This window comes from Arachis hypogaea, chromosome 13, assembly GCF_003086295.3.
Source record: "Arachis hypogaea cultivar Tifrunner chromosome 13, arahy.Tifrunner.gnm2.J5K5, whole genome shotgun sequence".
Classification (NCBI taxonomy): domain Eukaryota; kingdom Viridiplantae; phylum Streptophyta; class Magnoliopsida; order Fabales; family Fabaceae; genus Arachis; species Arachis hypogaea.
Window position 1 is genome coordinate 7258452 of NC_092048.1, and position 22346 is coordinate 7280797.

Sequence of the window (22346 nt, forward strand, 5' to 3'; positions counted from 1 at the left end):
ATCCTTTTTAATTTACTCTTTACAATGTCCGAAATTTTGTTGATATCTATTCATTATGATGGTAAAACGTGAAATAGTGTATGATAAAAAAGTTCTATTGTATTTAGGTCTATTCGACCAGTGTTTGCATACTTGATGAAGAATTTAATATTATATTCTATTAGCCAACAACACATGATAAGAGTGAAAAAGATTTACTACATATATCCTTCAGAAATAGATAACGTTTTGTTTTACAAAAGGTATATCATAGATGTGATTTTTTTTTGTTATTTTTATTAAAGTTTAGTTTTTGAGAATATATATATATATATTTTAAGTATTGGTTATGTGATGACGAGGATATACATCTTATAAGGGTGTGACACAATCGGTGAACAAATATTCATCTGTTGAAATTATTTGTTTTTTTAGTTGAGTTAGGTGGACGAGGATCATTTGCAGATGTTGTTGATGATAACCCGTTAAGTGGAGCAGTCAGAAAAAAATATTAGAAGGATGATGGTTGACCTAAATATGTCACCTAAAAGTACCCAAAAAGGGTTAAACGTTGAACATTCTAATGATAGCACGATGCAATGTGATGTTGAAAGTCATGAGGGTTCTGTGATTAGGAACCCGATGACGAATCCCTATCAGGTTAATCTTGATGACTGTGAAGATGTCGAGGTTTAACCAATGGAAATTCCTAATGAGAGTGAGGAGGAGGAAGAGATGAACTACTATGGTGACACACAAATTGCGCTAACACAGCCTACCATTTTTCGATCATACGACCGGCCGGATCACTTTTCGATTTTGAATCTCGAGGCAATGACTTCAAATTATTTATTTAGTCATGGAGGCCCCGAAGAGAATCACGTAAGTGAGTTTAAGATTGGACAACAGTTTAAAAACAAGGAGGAAGTCATGTTGGCCGTTAAGACGTACAACATCAGGAGGGCTGTAGAGTATAAAATACTAGAGAGTGACCAGTTAAAATATGTTGTATAGTGTACCCAATTTGGGTCCAGTTGTGGATGGAACATACACATATCTTATCACCGAAAGCAGGAAAAATGGAAAGTGAGGAGATATAATAATCCTCACACTTGCATGCAAACATCGGTGGGTCAAAACCATTGAAGGTTGGATTCGAAGGTGATTGCTCAGTACAAATTCATGATGGTAAAAGCAAATTCAACCATCAACACAAGGGTTCTGCAAGGAGGTGTGGAGAATCACTTCGGTTACAAGACGTCCTACCAAAAGGTTTTGGCTTGCAAAGCAGAGAGTCATTGGTAGGATATATGGAAGGAGTCATACAACGAGCTTCTTCGTTAGTTATTCGCTATGCAGACGTACTTACCTAATAAGATTCATTACATTGTCTTCAATTATGTATGCTTAACGTAGTTAGTCTTCTTTTTTTTTATAATATCTGGGGTTATTTAAGTACTTGGGTTCAACTTATAACACAACCTTGGTCTGCTTCAGTTAATACTATCATGTTTCATTAGGTGTTCTGGACATTTCTTCCACATGTTGAGGCCTTCAAGTATTGCAAGCCACTTATTTTAATTGATGGCAATCACTTGTATGGTAAATACAAAGGCACGTTGTTGATGGTTGTTGCTCAAGATGGCAATTCAAACATATTGCCTATTGCATTTGCAGTTGTCGAGGATGAGATGAAAGAAACTTGGTCATTTTTTTGTTCGTATTTGAGATAGCATGTTATACCCCAACCAGGTGTTTTAATGATTTTAAACAGGCACAAATCTATTAATGCTGTGATGAACGCCGATAAAAATTTATGGAATACATTTAGAAACTCGATTTATGTTATAAAAAAGAATAATGCTATATAAATTTTATTTAGGTGTTCATATATTTGGACATTACAAAATTGTACTTATATATCAAGTTTAAATAAATGAGACGTGAAACATAAAAGTATAATTTTATGGTGGCCAAATATATAAACACCTAAATGATGAGTTTCATATAACATTGTTCATAAATAATGAGAAACTTTAATATAATCACATTAAGCTTTATAATTTTGAATATTGCAACCTTGCAGTGGAGTATACAATGTCAATTGTCTTGTAAATTTGCAAATAAAAAAGTTTAGGAGATCAGTACTTTTATTAAAATCTAGCTAGTACTTAACCAGTAAAAGAAAAGTGAATAATTCTATACTATTGGATAAAATCTCACACCATTAAAAATACTAATGATAGCTAATTGATAACTATAAATCACAAAATTTGTTTACTCCCTAACACTCCTCTTTGCAAATTCATTAGTTATAGGTTAAGTACTTGTAAGTTGTATGGAATTGATTCGTTCATTCTCTTATTGCAAATTGGTGCTTATAACAACATAAACCCATGTCATCCCATTAAAATTATCAATGAAATTTGTAGTTGGATTAGTAAACCCACAAATGTTAGAGTGTACCATCCCTAACAAGTTCCTTCATGTCATTTCATGACACACACTAGTAATATTGCAAAAACACATCGACATGCAGACAGAAAATTGATATATCTTGAGATACATATTTACAAGGCTCATCTCTTCCATGTTCCCAAGATAAACAAATACATCAAAAAAGGTGCATGACCTGAACAAGTGACTACACTGTATAGCATATATGCACAATGCTGACTAATTTAATTTGTTCGTGGCATACAAAAAATCATAAGAACAAACAATTTGATCTCCTTAGTTTGCGTGTCCAAAAATAAAATACAAGCAGTTATTTCCATCTTGATTTTCCTATGGACTCTGCATATTTTGATTCATATGGCACTCTTTTACTCGAAACATCTGCAGAAGAAGGGACATTGTCTTTCTCTTTAAGTGTACGAATTTCCTAATTTAATAAACAAAACAAGAGTTAGTTATTTAAGGCAAATTGAATTGGCATATAGATTTTGTTATTATTATTTTTTTGAAAAGCATATAAAGGGCTTACAGAACGAAATGGAAAATCATCTGCCTCAAGCATATGAACAATTTGACCCATCTTTGGTCGCTTAACAACATCCAAATCAATACAGCGAAGACAAATGAGTAACATTCGCTTCAGGGATCTTTGAGAGGGCTGAACCTCGATTAAAGGATCGACTAACTCTTCACCACGACGATTTGCTACCATTCCCTTGAACCAATCAACCAAATTCATCTGAATCAAAATAAAAAACGAGCAGAGTTAAGTAACTATGGTGTTCATCGAATGAACCAATGAAAATCAGTTCAAAAACCAGTAATCACCTCTCCAGGAGGTCTAGAATAATCAATGGGGGATCTTCCTGTAATTATCTCCATGAGAAGAACTCCGAAGCTATACACATCACTGCGCTCATTAAGCATACCGGTGCTTGCATATTCAGGTGACACATATCTGCAGAAAATTAGTGGTAATAAGAAATAGTAGAGTATAGACAACCAAATGAGTTCGATTTGGATGAACAGCAATAATTACCCAAATGTTCCCATTACACGCGTAGTCACGTGGGTTTTCTCGGATCCTAAGAGCTTGGCAAGTCCAAAATCGGATACTTTGGCATTCCAGTTTTTGTCCAAAAGAATGTTACTGGATTTTATATCTCGGTGCACAACTTTGGGTTCTAAGCCTTCATGCAAGTAAGCTAGCCTGTTTCGCAATTCAGAACCATTAGTTCTCACTTAAGATAACATAATTTATTAATCATCATGGAACAAATAACATTCTGAAATACTTATTGGACATGAAAGATCCCACTTAACAAGTAATTGTATTATAAAAGTAAATTAAAAAAATTGAAGTAATCCTTAAATGATAAGTATCTACTATTATCAAAGAACGAGATAGAATCCTTGAGATGAATTAGTCAAATTTCCGGTAAGAGAATCCGACTAGCATTGACAAAGACCAAAAAATATAGAAGGTGAGATAAAACCGTAAACAATAAACACACCCTTTAGCAGTGCCAATGGCAATCTTCATCCGAATATCCCATGTCAAGGGGCTAACTGGTCCTACATCACCATGCAGCCACTGCTCCAAATTTCCATTGTTAACATATTCATAAACAAGCATCCTGAATGAGATGATAAACAAAATTGGCATTAAAAAATTAAAGTGGGATCTAAAAGACTTTGAATCAAAAGAAAATCAGGCATTAAACAGAATAATATAATTAACAATACCTTTTAGGACCTTCTGCACAATATCCTACCAGCCCAACCAAATTCTTATGCCTTACTTTTCCAATGGCTTCAACCTCCACCTTAAACTCCTTCTCCGCTTGACCCCTGTTCACCAAAAAAAAAAAAAAAAAAAAAATTTAATAGGACTATATTATAGTTGTTGCATTGTATTATTTCAGAAAACTTGATTTGGCTTAAGGACTCTTCCATGTACTACACTCCTGAAGTCCTAATATTCTGCTGCATGAGTTGGAATTTGAAGTAACTTATGTTACCACAATATATTAGTAATAAGTAGTTGCAAATCCCGGAATAGACATAAAGCGCGTTAGTTAACGTAACTTGTAATCTTGTATCCAGTTCCAGAATCAAGACACATTAACTCTTTTCCTGTATTAATAAACTAAAGTTTTCTCGGGATTAAGAAAGTGTCTTACCAAAGGACAAAGTTAATCCAGCAATCATGGAATAATATGTTAAAATAAACGGACAGAAAGTAAAAGTAAAGAGTAAAGTAACATTACCCCACCCCCAAATAAAAAATTGACTTTTATATAGTGAAAGAATCAATTAACTATATCCTAATATCATGCCATTAAAAATATATAATTAACAACATAGAAGAAAAACAAAGTGGACAGTTACTTTTTCTAAATGAATTTCAACAAAATGTAATACTCATTTCCACGGCTTTGATCCAACTTTCAATTACTTTTGACCAGAATGAAGACCTAAATATCCCATTTCAGAAATTTATTCCCCACTTGCGAATTAATTAAACAAACGAATACATGCATGTGCATAAACAGGGAAAGAGTCGACTAAATAATACTTAACTGCATCGACTTACATTCTCATAATAATCATCATCAATGAAGAAGCAAAGTAACACAATAAACACACAAGCATAGCTTAAGCACTGAAAATTTGAATAATAAAAGAAAATTAAAAAAATAATGAACGGAGATGAAAATTGAAAACATACTTGTTGTTGAGAAGATTCTTGACGGCAACAACAGAACCATCTTGCAGAACTCCTCTGTATACAATCCCATAGCCACCTTCACCAATGACATTCTCCTCCGCGAAGCCACGTGTCGCCACCTCCACCTCCTTCAGACTATACCACCTCCCCCACCCGATGTTCGGATCCTCCACCGACATCGACGACGCCTCACTCCTTCTCCCACCGGAAATTGACACGTCATCACTCCCTTCTCCCTCACTCTTTTTATTCTTGGTGCCTTCACCTTCCTCCTCCTCCTTCTTCTTCTTCTTTAGATCATCATCAACAACAACAACGTCTTCGAGAATCTGTTGCTGTTGCTGTTGTTGTTCGAGATCTAGGGATTTGACGACGTTGATCTCCTTTGAAACCAGAGGGATTGTTCCTGAGCTATGTTTCCCGAGGGTTCTGTGGTTTCTGCAAGAGGAGGTTCTGCTTCTTCTGAAGCAGAAGAAGAAGATGAGCAAGATCGTTACCACGATCGCAATGAAGATAATTGCAACTAGAACCACGAGCTTCACGCCTAGAACCGATGATGTTGTGTTCAATTCAGGTAGAGGTTCGCCGGAGGAGTTACCGGAAACCGCCATTGACGTGAAGAAGAAGAAGAAAGTGTGAAAACAGTGAATACTTTAGTTTTTTTTTTTTTTTGTCTTAGCGAAGAAGGAGTGTTTGGTAGCTAAGAAAATTGTGAGAGGGTTTTTGAAGCATTGAAAAGAGAGTGTGGAGGAAGAGTGGGGTTTCAACGGATACAATAAACGAAAGTGAAAAACAACAACGAACAAGGGGGGGAAAAAGAAAGTGAAGTGTTTTTTGTGGGCTTTGGCGTGGAGGGTGTAATTACCGGAATGCCACCCTCACTCTCACTATCGCCCTTTGATTGCTGACTTTGTACGCACAAAAGAAGGAAACACACTGTGCGACGGTGGGGACATGTTGGGTAATTGGGAAGAACTCATTATTACATGAAATTGTGTTATGTAAGGGGAAAAAAATCTTACATTTGTAAAGGAATAAATTAAAATTTTCATGGCGACGATATATGTTTTTTTTTTAACAAACTCCAATTAAATTGACATAAATTTAATAAAAAAATATGTGCATGTGTCATTGTCTTTTTTTTATATATTTTTAGTATAGAAATTTTTATTGAATAATATCAAAACTTATTAATATAATACATAAATTTTTTACATAATACATAATTTTATATGAAATACACATTTATTGATATAACATAAAAAATTTTATATATAATACGTAAATTTTTATTACGAATATAATTTATTGGTATGAGTAAATCAATGTTTTAAATACGTAATTTTTAAAAAAATTGTGATGTATATCAAAGATTTTGTATTGTGCATTAAAAATTTATGTATTTTGTTAGTTGGAGTTAATATTTTAGACATAAAGTCATTTAAAAATTTTTGTATTGTTCATTAAATTTTTTATGTATACTAAAATTTACATGCTATACTTATTTTGTGGGTTAGATATTAATGTTCTAGAACATATGTGATTCTTTAAGAATTTTTTATGTTGTGTATTAAAATTTCTATGCTGTGAATCAAAATTTTTATGTTATAATTTTTACATATATAGAAAAAAAAGAAGAAGACAACGACAATGATAATAATGACAGAAGATGATAAGAAAAAAATAAGAAGAAAAAGAAATCAAACAAAAAAAATATTAAAAAAATGACAACATTAAAAATGAACAAGAGAAAAAAAAAATAACGACGATGGTGATGATGACGTTGTTAAAACGATAACACATTCGAAGAATAAGCATGTTATGATTTCATTTAAAAAAAAGTTGAACTACTAATTTTATTAAAAATTTTACTATTAGTGTTTAATTATTTTATTAGTTCTATAATTTTATTAAATTTATAATTAAATTTTATATTTTTAAATTAAATTTTTATATTATTTTTAATTTTATAATTAGATTTTTACTTGGTATAAAAAAAATTGGAGTTATCGGAAATCCCGTTTGATATGCAATGATGACTGTTAAAATTAACTTAATATAGTCTTTTAAGCATATGATTATTTTTGACTTGATAAGCGCATCTGTATCTTTTATCCAAAAAGAGGGTACATATAGTTGTTTGTATCTGAAAGAGAAAACGTCTATTTTAGATACCCTAATTGTCTAAATGATTTATTTAAATTAAAGGTCCTATTTAAACAATGAACGAGACTCAAAATAAGACAAAGCAAGGGGTTGAATTTGGTATCCCATTGTTGAACCGACTGCTACGTCTTCAGATTTTTAAGTCATGTTTTAATATATTGGACCATTTTTTAATTTGAGCCAATCAAATTACATTCTTTGAACATAATCCTTAATTATCATAGACCCTGGATTTGGATGTATTTATATGTCATATTATTGACTGGTTTGTGATTCCACGTGAACGTGATTCAATATTAACTCACCACCAAACGATTTTTTAAAGAATGAAATATTCCTCTAGCTTATGACAATTAATTTCACCAAACTCACCTTCATATTCATATGTATATATATAGCTCTTTACTTATGGAAATAAATATATAACCTTTAATGGAGTAACAACACAATCTAGTACGTTTTGTATTTGGTCCGTTTATTAACTAATATTAAATAATGTTAAAGAAAAGGACAATATGGTACTTCTTAGCTCAGTTACTCAAACCTAATACATTGAAGGAAATTAGGTTAACACACCATCCACTACTTAACATATTTTTTTTTTAGTTATTTACCTTATTTTCTCATTCGACAAGTAAAGAATGAATTCATTACAAATTTAAATTTCATTTAAAGATTTGCTATTAATCAATGAATCTGTTTGTATAAAACAAAATTTAAATTTTCAATACTTATTTAAACGGACAAATAAGCTGATCACTCGACCAATTCAAATTGAGCATTATTTAACGTATATAAGGGAAAGGATTTTACAAATAATTTTATTAGGACACTGAAGCTGTTACGTAATTCAAGCTTTCGTAACTCAATGTATTCAATCATTTTTTGTCCAAAAAAAAACGATTATTGTAGAAATTAAGAACGTATAATAATGAGATGTTATTGCCTTAATTTTTGGAAGAAAAAATAAGCATCTCCACTCACCGATAAAACTAGCATAATTTTAAAGATAAAATATTACATTAAATATGAAAAGTATTGTGTATGAAAAAAAATAATAAAAAATTTGGTGCCTACTGCGATGCTCCTGCTTCTGTCACCATCTTTTATAATCCAATAACTATAATTTTCAGAAAAAAAAAATGCGGTTAACTTGTAGGAGGAGAATGGCAGACTTTCAATTAGAGGGGATTCAATAAACTAACAATGGAGGATACATCTAAGAAATTTTAACGTTTAAATCAGTAATAATTTAAAAATATAAGAATTAGAGTTAGATAATATATTTTAGAGGCGCACATTAAACATTTTATTTATAATATTTAGATAAAATATTGTGGGAAGATTTGAATAGGATTTTTTTTTAAATTTAAGCTGATATCCTTTAAATTTGAATATAGATATTCTTATTTAATTTGCACCGAGATACTCCTACAAAGGGTATTATTGGGTTGACCATCACACCGAATCCAACAGGAGAGCTAGTTCGTAATAATTACATTTTTTTTCCAACATATACACAATTTGCCCAAAAAAAAAAAAAACACATATACACAATTATATTCTCAAAATTGAATAGAATAAATAATAAGTGTACTATTAGCTAACAAACATGTATCTTAAAAATACATAATAAATTTATTATTAGTAAAAGATTTTAATTTTTTATTTAATAAATATAAAATAAAATAAAAACTTCAATTTTTTATATTTTTAATAAAAAAAATATTCAATTTATAATCGTAATATATATTTTTAGAACACAAAATAGATAAATATTTAAAATAAAAATTACGATAGATAGTATTATTAGATAATATAATTAATAAAAAATATTACAGGATTAATAAAATTTATTATTTTTAATTAATAATTAATTATTAATATTTAAAAATATAAATTAAAAATATATTATTAAATTCTTAAATTAAAAAAATTAAATTAATAAAAAATAATAAATTCTAGTAGTATAAAACATTTCTCATAATTAAATATTTCGTTGTAGTTTACAATGAATCATGTTGCAATATATATTAATGGACAGCTCAAAGTACGTGAAAAAATTAGACATATGCTAGCTGCCTTCTCTCATGGTTATTCAATGTTTTCAGGTAAATTGTACCCCTATGTATTTTCAAAAATCAAAACCATTCAAAGGACGACCCTCGATTATATATAGTTTCAACAACTTTCAAGTAATTTATTAAGAGATTAAATTATTATCAAATTATAATTCCTATTATGGCCAATACATTTAAATAAAATAAGTCTAAACGAAAATAAAATTAAACATTTTATTTTATTGGATTTTAAGATTTTATAAAAATCACATCTAAATATAAATAAAAATTTTAAAAATTCAATCCAACATACTAAAGTCGTCTTTTCAATCCATTTCTGTTAAAAGAGTTGTTATTCATCTCTCTTCTAAAGATTTTAATTGAGGAAAATGGAAGAATCATTAGCGATTAATAAGATCAAATTAGTACAAGTCAACACTGACATTACTAACCCTCAATTATGTTCATAGATTCTTATATGCTTTCACATTAATATTTACTTTTTAATGATATAACATTAATGATCTAGGTTTAAATTAAAAAAATCGGTTTATTCTAACATAAACTATAAATTAAAAACTTGAGTAGTCTTTGTTTTAAGGGAAAGTATGAGAAACTAATGGAATATTTGTACAATGTGTACAATAGAGGTTTAGGGAGTATTAGAGATATAATCATTAATGTTACATTTTCTCATAGTTTTTGGGATGAGTGGTATCATGATATGGTATTAGAGCTCTAGATCCGAAAGGTCAAGAATTCGATCATTGGTGAACCCCAAAATCAATTTAAGCTTTTGGGGAGATATTTATTATCCCTAATACTAGGATGGTTATTCTAGATAGTATAGGAGATGTTCATTTTATAACTCAATAACCCATTGTACAAATAGTCCATTGTTTTCCTAACGGGATCCTTGTTTTAATTAGGTGCAGCCATAAACTTATTAAGTCTATCTAAACATCATGTATAAATGAAACATAAAGACAAAATTCCTAAAATTGTATAATTTTCACACTTTGTCATGAATGTGTATTGAGATGTGCCTATAATGTAATGATTTATAGCTTTAGTGGACAACTGAAGATATGCAATGCGTTTGTATTGTTGTCCGGTAATGGCGCAAGGCATCCACATACACCATGTGCCATGCATTAATGCCATGAAAATGATAATTAGTTTGAATATTGAAACAATTGAGTACAACTTTAGAACCTCACATTTACTATTTCATGAAAGTAATAATGGTGATGGCTTTCACAAGTTGGACCAGAAGAAATAATTTACCGAAAGCGAAGGCCATGCCACATTATTATGCTGTTGGAAGTGGAGAAGCACATTCAACTTCCTTTTTCATTTAACGTGTACCATTCCTACTATAACCAATGAATTCAACCATCAACTCTCACTTTAGTAGAAATACCACTACATATAACTAATGTTATCATTAAATCTCTAAAGTAGTTCTTTAGATTTATGACTTGTATTATTTTAGTTTCTCAAATTTAAAATTTATTATATTGTTCTTTAAAACTTAATTTTTGGTATTATATTAATCTCTAAATTTTTTTTTAGCACGTAACGTGTTGAACTAGCTCTAATTTACCACTTTAAATACAGGCTAAACGGCGAACACATCATTTTTGCGCTTAAACAAAGATAAAATTAAAACTTTCTTTTTGATTTGGTTGAAAAACTTTCTTCTTAATTTGGTGTTAATCCTTATATTAGGTGTGGATTTTTTTTTTTTTTTGTATTTCGGATATTTTTATATTAGTAGTGTTGTCCTATTCTTGATCATTATTTTTGATGGCACCAAAAGGAATATGACTGAGATGTAGAATTTGTTTTGTGTCTTCTCTCCCCTTTTTATGTCGAGTTTGTAACCTAATAATCGAAAAAAAAGAGATATGCAAATCGTTTTACCTCTCTTCATTCTTTAAAACGAACAAACATCATTTAACCATATACCTAACGTGATAAGTCAGAACTAACTCAATATTTAATTTATTGATTATGTGTTAAAAATGGTCCAAAAATCAATATGACTGTTGAAACTAAATCTCAGAAATCAATACAAAAAATTTTAAATTTAAAAAATTAAAATAATAAAAATTATAAATCTCAAATACTATTATAAAATTTAGTCAAGCTTTAATTGAAATAGAAAAATGACGGGTTTTGAATTTTCGATTCATTTTTAATAATAATAATGTGTATATAAATTGATCTATTATTCATTTTCTTAAAAATCAGATCGGGAATTTCTGAATTTATCCAAGCTTCACCCTTCTCGATACTCATGGTCTTGGACTGTGATGCAATTATAATGGGAGTTTTGAGGTTGCTGTGGATTTTGCGTTTCTAACTGTTATGGGCTTTTATGTAATTAATGTATTCAGTTGGCATTGTTGGTAAATAATAAAAATGTAGGGCCACAGTATATTCTCAAATTGAGAACTGGGTTGTTGTTTAATTAGTTGTTTTTCTTGATTAAAAGTGAAAAACCAACAATTTAGGCCAACATACAATTTTTCAACTTTGACTCTGAGAGACTAACGTATAATGTATTAATGATTTAATGTTGAATTTGGTAGTGGTGGATCGACTATGGGAGCAATAACAACGTTACGATATAGCACTATTGTAAGGTTAAACCTAATGTTTTTAAATTTAATTTTGATTCACTAATATTATAAAATATTTTATACCATCACTTAATTTTATTTATTTTTATAATATAATATTTTATAATTAAATATACGTATACAAATTATTGTCTTTTGTGTATTGTAATATTTATTTTATGAAATGAGCATATCTCTTAAAAGAAGAAAAAAAGAAAAAGTATTGAAGAATGTTGACAAAGTTTAAAGAGAAAAAGTTATACCATAATAAAGAGTATATTTTAATAAAATTAAAAATTAATTTTTTATAATATAAAAAATAAAAGCATTATATATAATATATACTTTTTTAAACATTAGCTATTTTATTTATTTATTTATTTTTATCTAATTTCACTTTTTTACTAAACAAAATTTTCAAAAGAAAAAAGATAGAAGGAGCCATATGCAAAATGCTGAATGAAGCAATGATCCTAAAGCTAACTGAACTCACAAGGCCCAATAAAATGAAGCCCACAACTCACTTTCTATTTAGACACGTCAGGGGTGGCAATAAAGAAAATAGAGTAGGGTAAGAACTAACTTAAGTTGGTGGAGTAATTAGCTCACTCGTTCGTTTAAGTAAGTGTCAAGGGTGTTTGTGGGTTGAGAATATCCTACCCATTCTTAATCCGTGAGTTACAAAAAAGATGCAACATTATTATATAACTTGATGATAATTTAAAATAGAACTAACTTTTATGTAAAAAAGCATTAAATTATCAATTAATGATTTTTTTTAGTAATTAAGGAAACATATTTTTATATAAATATATAACATATACATGTATAGGGTGTGGGTTGGTCGGGTAAAGTTGAGACTCAACCTACACTCTACCTGATCTATACGAAAACCCTATCCGCACCCCATCCTACTCACTGTGGATCGAGTTGGCAACTCTATCCAATCGGGTGGGATCAGGTTGGGTACCCACATGTACGGTGCATGTTGCCACCCATAATAGACTTATACTTAGGGGTGACAAGAGGGGAAGTCCGCCCCGCCTAGTGAGGCGGTCCCAAAATCCCAACCCGCTCCGCCTAACGGCGGGCTAAGCCCGTCAAATATCATCTTTTTTTATTTTTAACTATTAAATAATATATATAAAGGAATAAAAAACTTTCTTCTATTTTTTTACTTTTAATTATTATAATTTCTAAAAGTATAAATAAATTATAATTTTTATATTCACAAACATTAAAGTCTTTGTAATTATAAGTATCTAATAAACATAATTATAAACCAAGTTTTCATCTAAAACATAATTATAAATATTGTTTCCAAAGTAAAATAAACATAATCCAAAACATAATTATAAATATTGTTTCTAAAACAAAATAAACATAATTCAAAACACTCAATTTTTATCTTTATTCTCTTGTAAGTTGAGTTGGGAGAAGTTGGATTTTGGCAAAAAATATTATAAGAATATCCCTTGCCAAAAAAATACTAAGCCCAGCGAGGAAGCCTGCCCTGTCCCACAAAAGCCCGTAATTTAAGCAGTGCAGGTTAGGCGGGCTTTTGCTATTTGGCGGTCCCAATTTTTCAGCCCAACCCGCCCTTTTAGCGGGTTACGCGGGTCAGCCCGACGGGTCTAGATCCGATTGTCATCCCTACTTATACTGCTATATATTTGCACGCTATATTAAGAACCAATTTAAATAAGTTCATAAGTAATTTTTTATTTTTAACTTATGAAAATTATAATATTAATGTTTAATATAATTTTTAAAATTAAATTATAATTTTTTTTTAAATTATTGAAGTGTTTATAAAAAATAAAAAATTATCTTTTTTATAATAATTTTTTTATTATTTTTATTTTAAAATATTTTTTTTTAAATTAAAAAATTAAAAAAAATAATTTATTTATAAATTATGTTTAATATAAATATTTATTATTTAACTTTTTTTTAACTTAATTAATCGGGTAGACCTAAAAGAAAAGAAAGCTAAAAGTAATAACAGTCGTGTCTCTTTCTATCCAAAACGGAAACATATTTGGTTTGAACTTGAAGACGGGGCTGTATGTGATTTGTCCATCTGTTTATGTGGTAGGACAGGGCACCGTCCAATGCATCCCTTTGGATAAATCTATCAATCAATTCAACCTATCAGATCAAATAATCCAGACTTAGCTTAACCTTATCCACCTCCTAATTCAAGATAACCATTTCTTCGCCTAGCTCCTCACTCACTCTCATTTTATTAATTACATCACTACTGGTACGCTACTAGCCCAATATCCATCTCATCATATTTGAAAATACTCAAATTTTTCTCTAAAGTAGTATTTTTTTATCATATATCTATTAAATAAATAATTTTTTATTTTGATATTACAAAACAGAAATTTAGATTATTTAAAGAAAAAAATTAATAAAAAATTAATAATTATTATATTTATAATTTTTATAAAATATATATCTCATTATTTTAATTTAAGATTAATTAATTCTTTATTTTATTATTTTATTAATTTTCTTGCTTTAAAATACCACAAAACAGTATATAAAAAAGTATAAATACAAAGACATATTTGTATAGTTAATAAAAATTGGGAATTAACAATACGTCCAAAAGATATATTTTTATGAATAAAAAATATTTTCCTCTACAATACGTCTTTGATAGATTGATAATACACGTCTTGGCAGGATTGATAATATGCTCCCGTCAAATTATACTTCTCTTAGCGAATTGTTTATGTCAAAAACGCTTCCAGAAATTTGTTAAACACCAAATTGTTCAATATTTAAGTGATTCACTAACAATAAAATAACATGTAAAAAATTAACCTTAAATAAGACAAAAAAGTATATAAAAAATATCATATAATCATTATAATGAGAATTTAATAACATCAACTAAAATAAAAATGAAAAAAAAAATCAGTTTCTTAAAATTAATTTATTTTTTTCTTAATTAAAATCCCTCCCTCCTTAAGTTTTAATTTTTTCTGAATAATTTAGTCTTTTTTTATTAAAAAAATTAAAAGAATATGCCAAACTAACTATATCATCTATTATATATTACTAATTTTACAATTAAAATATATTACATGTTACTCTCTCATTATAATTGAAATAAAAATATTTTTTTCAAAGATTAAGGAATTCTCCTCTCCTCCTTCTCTTTTTTTCTATCTCTCTCATTTCTTCACCTACTCTATATATATCATTATCAATGATTAATTACAAATTTGACCATCAAAATATATACATGACATTCTCTAATTTTTAAATTAAATTAAAATTAAAATATTAAAATTAAAATTAAAATATAACTATATTATATATTATATATTACTAACTAATTTAATAAAACTTGAAAACCGATTATTGAGAAGATGGAAAAAAAAACTATCAAAATGGAAGTTAGGGTTACTGTCAAGAACGGGTAGGTTGACAATTATTATCGGTATTAAATAATTTACCGATCTACTATCTGAGTTTATTCAAACTACCTAAGGTAATGGCTAAGAAGATCATCTCTCTGCAATCAAAATTTTGTTAGGGTACAAAAGAAGGACGAACAAAGTTACCAACTGTAGCATGAGACACTACACAAAAGCCAAACGAGCATGGAGGACTTGGAGTGAGAGATATCACTATTAAAAATGCTGCTTTACTGTTTAAATGGTGGTGGAGATACTCAACAGAGGATAAACCAATGTGAAAGAAAATCGTATCTTCGTGTAATGTGGTACCTTTAGATGAACCGGTCGATGAGCATAATGTACCTAAGTCTAACGGACCATGGAAGGATATCATAAATAATGGAGTTAGAAGTAATCAACTGTGTAAAGAATTAAGCTCAACGGGTTTTAGAATGTGTGTTGGAAATGGTGAAAAATCAAAATTATGGGATGATAAGTGGTTGAGTGATTTGAGGCTCGGAAAAAAATTTTCAAGGCTTTATTTGATTTCTGCCCAACAAGCAGAAACTATTGCTAACTGTGATTTTTTGGACGGCTTTAGATGGATCTGAACCTGAGATGGAGACACTTTTTTTAGTGGAAGTGTAAACACTGTGAGGAATTACTAGTATTATTATAAAAAAAATTTTTAAATGCAAGTACAGAAGATAAGCTCATTTGGAGTTGCTCGGAGGATGGAAGTTTTTCAGTAAAGTCATTCATCACTTCAGGAGAGTCAAAAGCGTTGGACTTTCCTGAAACACGTCATACTTTTGATAATATTTGGCAGAAAATAATACTTCCGAGGATGGAGATGATGGGTTGGTTTCTGATTTTAAGCAAGCTCAACACAATGAAAAGGCTGACCCAGATTAATGTGGTGGGTACAAATGAGGTAACTTGTGCTTAATGTAGTTTAGATGATGAGGATATAGATCACCTTTTCATCCATTGTAACTATGTTATTCGTTTGTGGTATAAAGTTATGGTTGTGGGGGGAATTACATGGGTTAAGGCAAAGGGAGTGAGGAGTTTCTTTGAATCTTGGTGTGAACAAGAGGTGGTAAGAGTGGGAAGGAGAAAGTGGATAAATTGTTGGTTTGCAATAGTATAGGTGATATGGAGGATTAGAAACCAATTTATTTTTGAAAGAAAGGATATATCGTGGGAGAATGCATGGGAGTTTATTATGTACCAGCTAAAAGAATGAAAAATTCTTAACAAAAAAAAAAAAAGGATAGAAGAGCAGTCAACTACTGTTCAAGGAGCAACAAGTAGTCTAGGATCGAATGTAAACATTGAATATTAATTTTGTTGGTGGATTTGTGTTGAATATGTTGCTTCAAAGCAATGTATAGTAGGTGGCTATCTTGTGAATGCTGAGAATAATATTGTTGTGGTTTTATGTGAGTTTTTGAATGTAGATTTTAGAGATAATGCTTTGGCGGAATGCATTGAAACTTCCGTTCAATTTTTGCTGGAGGAGTATAGTGCAATTCTAGAGCGGGTGGTCTTCAAAACAATGAAGTAATCTTGGTGAGATAGGTCAAAAGAAAAGAAGATAAATATTAGAGGCTGAATTTTGAAAGAAATAAATTGAAAATTTTTCTGTAAAGTTTCAATAATATTAAGGTTCAATATGCTTTACACAAGGAGTTCAAATTCATAAACAATTAGAAAAAAAATGTCAATAATCAGAATGAGAATAGAAAAGTCTTGTAGTGCTAATGAAAAGTTCTGTGATCACTAAAATTATTTTCGTGTGCAACTATGACATTGATCATAGAAATGTGGTCTTTTATACAATACTGGAGACGGAATATTGCAATAAAAGGTGAAGACAACATAGCAAGAGTTATTGCTGCTCTAGTATTTAGTTGGAGAACTTACTTTTTGATTTGGTGTTAGTCCTTGAATTAGGTGTGATGTTTTTGTATTTCGGACATTTTAATATTAGTAGTGTTGTCCTATTCTTGATCATTATTCTTAATGACAATGTCGAAGAAAATATGACTGAAATGTAGGATTTGTTTTGTGTCTTTTCTCCCTTTTTTGAGTCGAGTTTGTAACACAACAATCGAAAAAAAATTAATTTAATAATTAAAATGTATCATGAAACTTTCTTATTAAAGTTGAGAAGACTCTCCAAAATTAATAAACTCCCTTTCTACATTTTTTTATCTATCTCTCTCTCATTTTTTATTTCTCTCTACGCTTTTCATTATATATTTATATATATAATTTATAATTTATATTTTATATTAATAATTTGACAAACTAAAATGTGTCATTAGATAATTTTTCATTACAATTAAAATAAAATTTCTCTTTTCAAAATTAATAAACTCCTTCTCTCATTCTTATTTATCTTTCTCTCTCCTTTTTCTCATTCTCTATGTTTTTTTTTCTACCTTTCTATTTTACAAAAAATAAAATTAACAAAATAATATAATTTAAATTATTATTATTATTATTATTATTATTATTATTATTATTATTATTATTATTATTATTTGGTTTTAAATTTTCACTACTTATCTTTTTAATTTATATTTTCACTTTTCTTTCTTCAAATATTTATTACAGATAATTTGAAATGAATACTAACGTTGCGATTAAAAATTAGAATTAAGATTCAATTGTTTTAAAAATATAATTTTGAGTTAATTTTATAACTATTAATATAAAATTTGTATGCTAATATACAATTATATTTTTATATATATAGAGAAAAAATATTTTTAAATAACAGACATAAAAATTAATATTTCTATTTGTGCAATAAACTTAACATATAATCAAATGTAAAAAAATACACATTAAATTTTTTTAAATTTAAGATAATGAATGTTAAAATTAATTATTTATAAAAAAATAAACTATTTCATATAAAAAATAATAACTTATTTGATTTTTTTTATAAAGACTTTTGGCTTCTTAGCGAACGAAGACTTTTGTCCCGTAAATTTTTTTTATAAAAATAATTTGATTTTATAAATTTTGTGTGTCATAATCTATAATATCATGATATAATTGATATAATTTTAAAAAATTTATATTTCTATAATATTAGTACAAATAAAAAATACTAATAAATTAATATTATCTTACTAAAATGTTGAAAATAATGATTTTTTTTCGTTGAATATGTGGCATTAAGACAAGATAATAATAAATAAAACAAACAAAAAGACACCGTTCATATCCCCTGCGATCGCGTTCTTTCTTCACCGTTCTCGATCCATTTCCATTTTCTACTAAAAAAGAAAAATTCATTTCATTTCATTTCAATCCATTTTTCTTGTTCCGTCTCCGACAAATGTTTCCCGGCGCCGGCGTTTCCAAGAAGAGGCAGCGCACCACCACCACCGCCGCCGCCGCTAGTCGCCATTCCTCCACCATAGCTAACTCTTCATACTCCGATAAAACCCTAACCGAAGTCTCTCAAGACCGCCTCCACCGTTCCCCGAGCACCACAAACGCCGCCGGGGACGCAGCCGCAGCTGAAATCTTCTTCAACGACTCGTCCACCGCGGACGTCGTCCTTCGTCTCTTCATCGACGCTGTCTCCCCCCTCCAACCCACCTCCTCCCCGACCTCCGCCGACTCCGTCTCGATCTCCGACCTCCACGTGTACCTCCACTCCTCCGTCCTCCGCCGCTCGAAGTACTTCTCCGCACTCTTATCCGACCGATGGATCTGCCACGTCCACCCTCCTCCGCCACCGGAACACTCCTCCGCCTCCACCACAACTACTTCCGACGAAGAAAACGAGCTCTTCCGTCTCAATCTCGGAGTTCCTCCCACACCTGGCTCAATCCGATCGCATCTCACGGTGCTTGAGCTTCTCTACACCAACGATTTCGCTACCGCAATCGACAGCGCCTCCACCGCGCTCGATCTCCTCCCGGTGGCTCTAGAACTTCTCTTCGAGGATTGTGTCAGGTCATGCGTAGGGTTCCTTGAAGCAGTTCCATGGACGGAAGAAGAAGAAAAGCGAGTCCTGAGCCTGATCCCGTTCCTCAGCGAAGAAGAATCGAAAGAGCTTCTCGCCAGGGTTTCACCGGTCGGAGAAGACTCTTGCGAGCTCATGCTTGAAGGCCTGATCTCCTCTGCGATGAACAATTACCAGAACACAGCGTTCGTGAAGGCGTTCGTGGCGAAGATCCTAAGAGATTTCTCGTCTAAGGAATCGGCGAAGAGAGTTTTGGAGAAGGCGTTCAAAACGAGCTTGTTGACGGTGAAGGAATCGTTGGAGGATTATTCGAGTCCCGTGTTCAGAGGGGACCATAACGAAACTGAGGCTCTTCAGAGGTTGAATCTGCATAAGGCTTCGACCAATGGGAAACATTTGCTGTGGCTTGTGGAGAGGATGATTGAGCTGAAGGTGGCTGATGCTGCTGTCAGGGAGTGGAGCGAGCAGGCCGCTTTCACCGCCGATCTTCAGAGGGCGTTCCGCGATGATGCGTGGAGGAACATTGTGCCTGGCCTCCCTGCTGTTGTCCTTAGGTGTACTTGCAAGCTCGCTAATGCTGTTAGTGCTGGCACTATTCTGGCATCGAAGCAGGTACCGTACGATTCGTTTTAGACTTATAGCTTTTGCATTTGCATTTGGGATATTGCTTTCTAATGTATGGGAAGTTACATTAACAATTGTTTCAATTACATTATAATTGCTGTTATTTTGAAAATTTTGGGAAACCATAGAGGTTGCCATTGCTATTGTGATGTGATTGTGGTGACTGTTGTAACATTATTATTCACGCTGCAATTAGGGTTGGGGGCAGCAATTTGCGATTTGAAACCATGTCACTAATGTTAATTCTATGACATCATCTGAAAGTTTCATTCTACCGAGGTATTGTTTGATCTTTGATGATCTACCTGGTGTTTCTCTAGGTTATTCGAATTGTTTGGTACTCTTGACTCTAAACAGGATTTTTCTATATGTGCTTGAATAGTTGAGCATATTGCTATGGTTATGACTTGTGATGGTGCTTTTTGCGCGAGGTCAAGGAGTTGAGTAGTTGTTGCTTTAGTTCTCTGATTTCAGCTCCGGTTTATTTGAAAAAGTGTGTTAGTAATAAGGGCTGTTGCTTGTATAAAACAGACCGAATAATAGGAATTAGTTTCCTCCCCATTGGCAATGGGATGTTAACAAATTTGCAAAAATGCTGGCTGAAAAGGGTAGTCTATGTCCATTAAAATCAATGCAATTAAAAGGTAACAAAAAGTTCCTGAGGTGCCAGGGGGCTCTGCACTTCTTCTTGGTTAGGCTTTACCCTTTTGGTGGGACATGCATTTGGTGCCTTATTTTACATTACTGCTTTATCTGAGGAATGTTTAGGTGCCATATTGGTAAATCCCCCATCTTACTCATTGTGAATCTACAGGGGTATAAATTATAATTGTTTGAAGGTTAAAAAAATAGTTACTTGTTGCATTGTTAGTTTCTGTCAACATTTCAGTTTTCCATTTTATTATGAATATAATGCTTCAGCAGTTAAGTTGCATAGAAAATTCTGGAGAGATATGTGTATATTTAGCTGTATTCTATTTGTGGTGCATATCATTTTGGTGCCTTTCATCTTAAGGGTATGTTTGTATGGGGTAAAAATAAGGGGTTTACTTGATGAGAGGTTTAATTTGAGACTGATTTCAGTTGTAATCTGCATGCCTTCTCTCAGGTACTGTTCGTGTTTCCTAATATTGTTATTTCATGCTTGAGATTAATTAGCTTCCATAAGTTACTATTGCATGATATTCCAAATGTTAGTTTAGAAATATCAATAGTAAGCTCGTGTATTCACATCCCTCTTCTTTGCTCTGTTCAGGTTAGAAGGAAACTAGTAGAAGATTGGCTTCCCGTTTTGGTGGTTTGCAAAGATAACGTTTCACCAATATCACCCAGCAATAAATCGCTATATCTGGAGCTGGAAGAAACATTTCTGCGGATCATATCCACACTGCCTATGTCTGACGCTCAGGAACTGTTGCAGCGGTGCCTAAGCTTTTCAACCCGAAACGTTGAAGATTGTCCTCACTTGGTGACAGCATTCAACACCTGGTTCAGGCGTGCCGCCCAACCTCTGAAACCAGATAGCACTTTTGATCAATAAGGGACATGTTTCCGTTGATTGCACCTTCTTTTGGTTGCTTTCTTGTCAATATTTGTGTATATGTCCATGTCCATAACTAACTCATGTTCAGGAAGTTGAACATTAACATTGTACATATGAAGTAAATCCAGCTGAGTCCTTGCAGCGAGTCTGGAGGTGTTAGCCTAGTTCTTTGATGCAAACGGTTTAGTAGGTTATGGGTTAAACTGTGCATAGGAAACTACAAGTCCAAAATGAAAATAGGACCCGTGATTTGACCCATTTCAAATAAGTTGGTGTTTTCTAGCTTTGAATAGAGAACAGTTTGAAGATAATCCGATTCTACATTTAAGTATTTCAAATTTGCAACCTTGAAAAGAAACTACTTTGTTGTTTGTCCGTTGCAGATCTTAGCTCAATTCACTTGTATAACTCTGGTTTTCATGAATGACTAGAAGCTAGTTAATAACGTGACTGGCTTATATTAATTTAAACTGAAGAATGTTACTGTGGTTTTGATGTGAATTAAGCGTAATTGATTTGTGGACATAAAATTGGCGAGTTAAACAAGTGCAATTGTCGCAAGAGCTATTTAGTGACCATTTTATGTATACCTCAACCTCAAGCAGATGGGATAGAGACATTTGCAGGGATCAAATTTTAACCAACCAATTCATTTGGATTACGAAGGAAGGACCTACAAGAGCAACCAGCAAAGGGAATGAACCAATAGCGCATTGTTTTGTTTTGAAGCAAGTGGTCAGTCAATT

At 31.2% G+C, this 22346-nt stretch overlaps 2 protein-coding genes across 2 annotated transcripts; one reads left to right on the forward strand and one right to left on the reverse strand.

Moving 5' to 3' along the window:
* Nucleotides 1-2513: 2513 nt before the first annotated feature.
* LOC112736882 (probable receptor-like serine/threonine-protein kinase At4g34500) lies at nucleotides 2514-6051 on the reverse strand. Its single transcript, XM_025786529.3, has 7 exons — nucleotides 5168-6051; nucleotides 4183-4287; nucleotides 3951-4073; nucleotides 3476-3646; nucleotides 3265-3394; nucleotides 2966-3175; nucleotides 2514-2863 (listed from the first exon to the last, which is right to left on the reverse strand). Exons 1-7 carry the CDS (start codon nucleotides 5776-5778, stop codon nucleotides 2747-2749), a joined length of 1467 nt encoding a protein of 488 aa, XP_025642314.1. The 5' UTR covers nucleotides 5779-6051; the 3' UTR covers nucleotides 2514-2746.
* A 12556-nt stretch (nucleotides 6052-18607) lies between these two features.
* On the forward strand, nucleotides 18608-21911 carry LOC112736881 (BTB/POZ domain-containing protein At1g63850). The gene is made up of 2 exons (XM_025786528.2): nucleotides 18608-20045; nucleotides 21313-21911. The coding sequence occupies exons 1-2, from the start codon at nucleotides 18798-18800 to the stop codon at nucleotides 21595-21597; spliced, it is 1533 nt and encodes a 510-aa protein (XP_025642313.1). The 5' UTR covers nucleotides 18608-18797; the 3' UTR covers nucleotides 21598-21911.
* The last annotated feature ends 435 nt before the right edge of the window (nucleotides 21912-22346 follow it).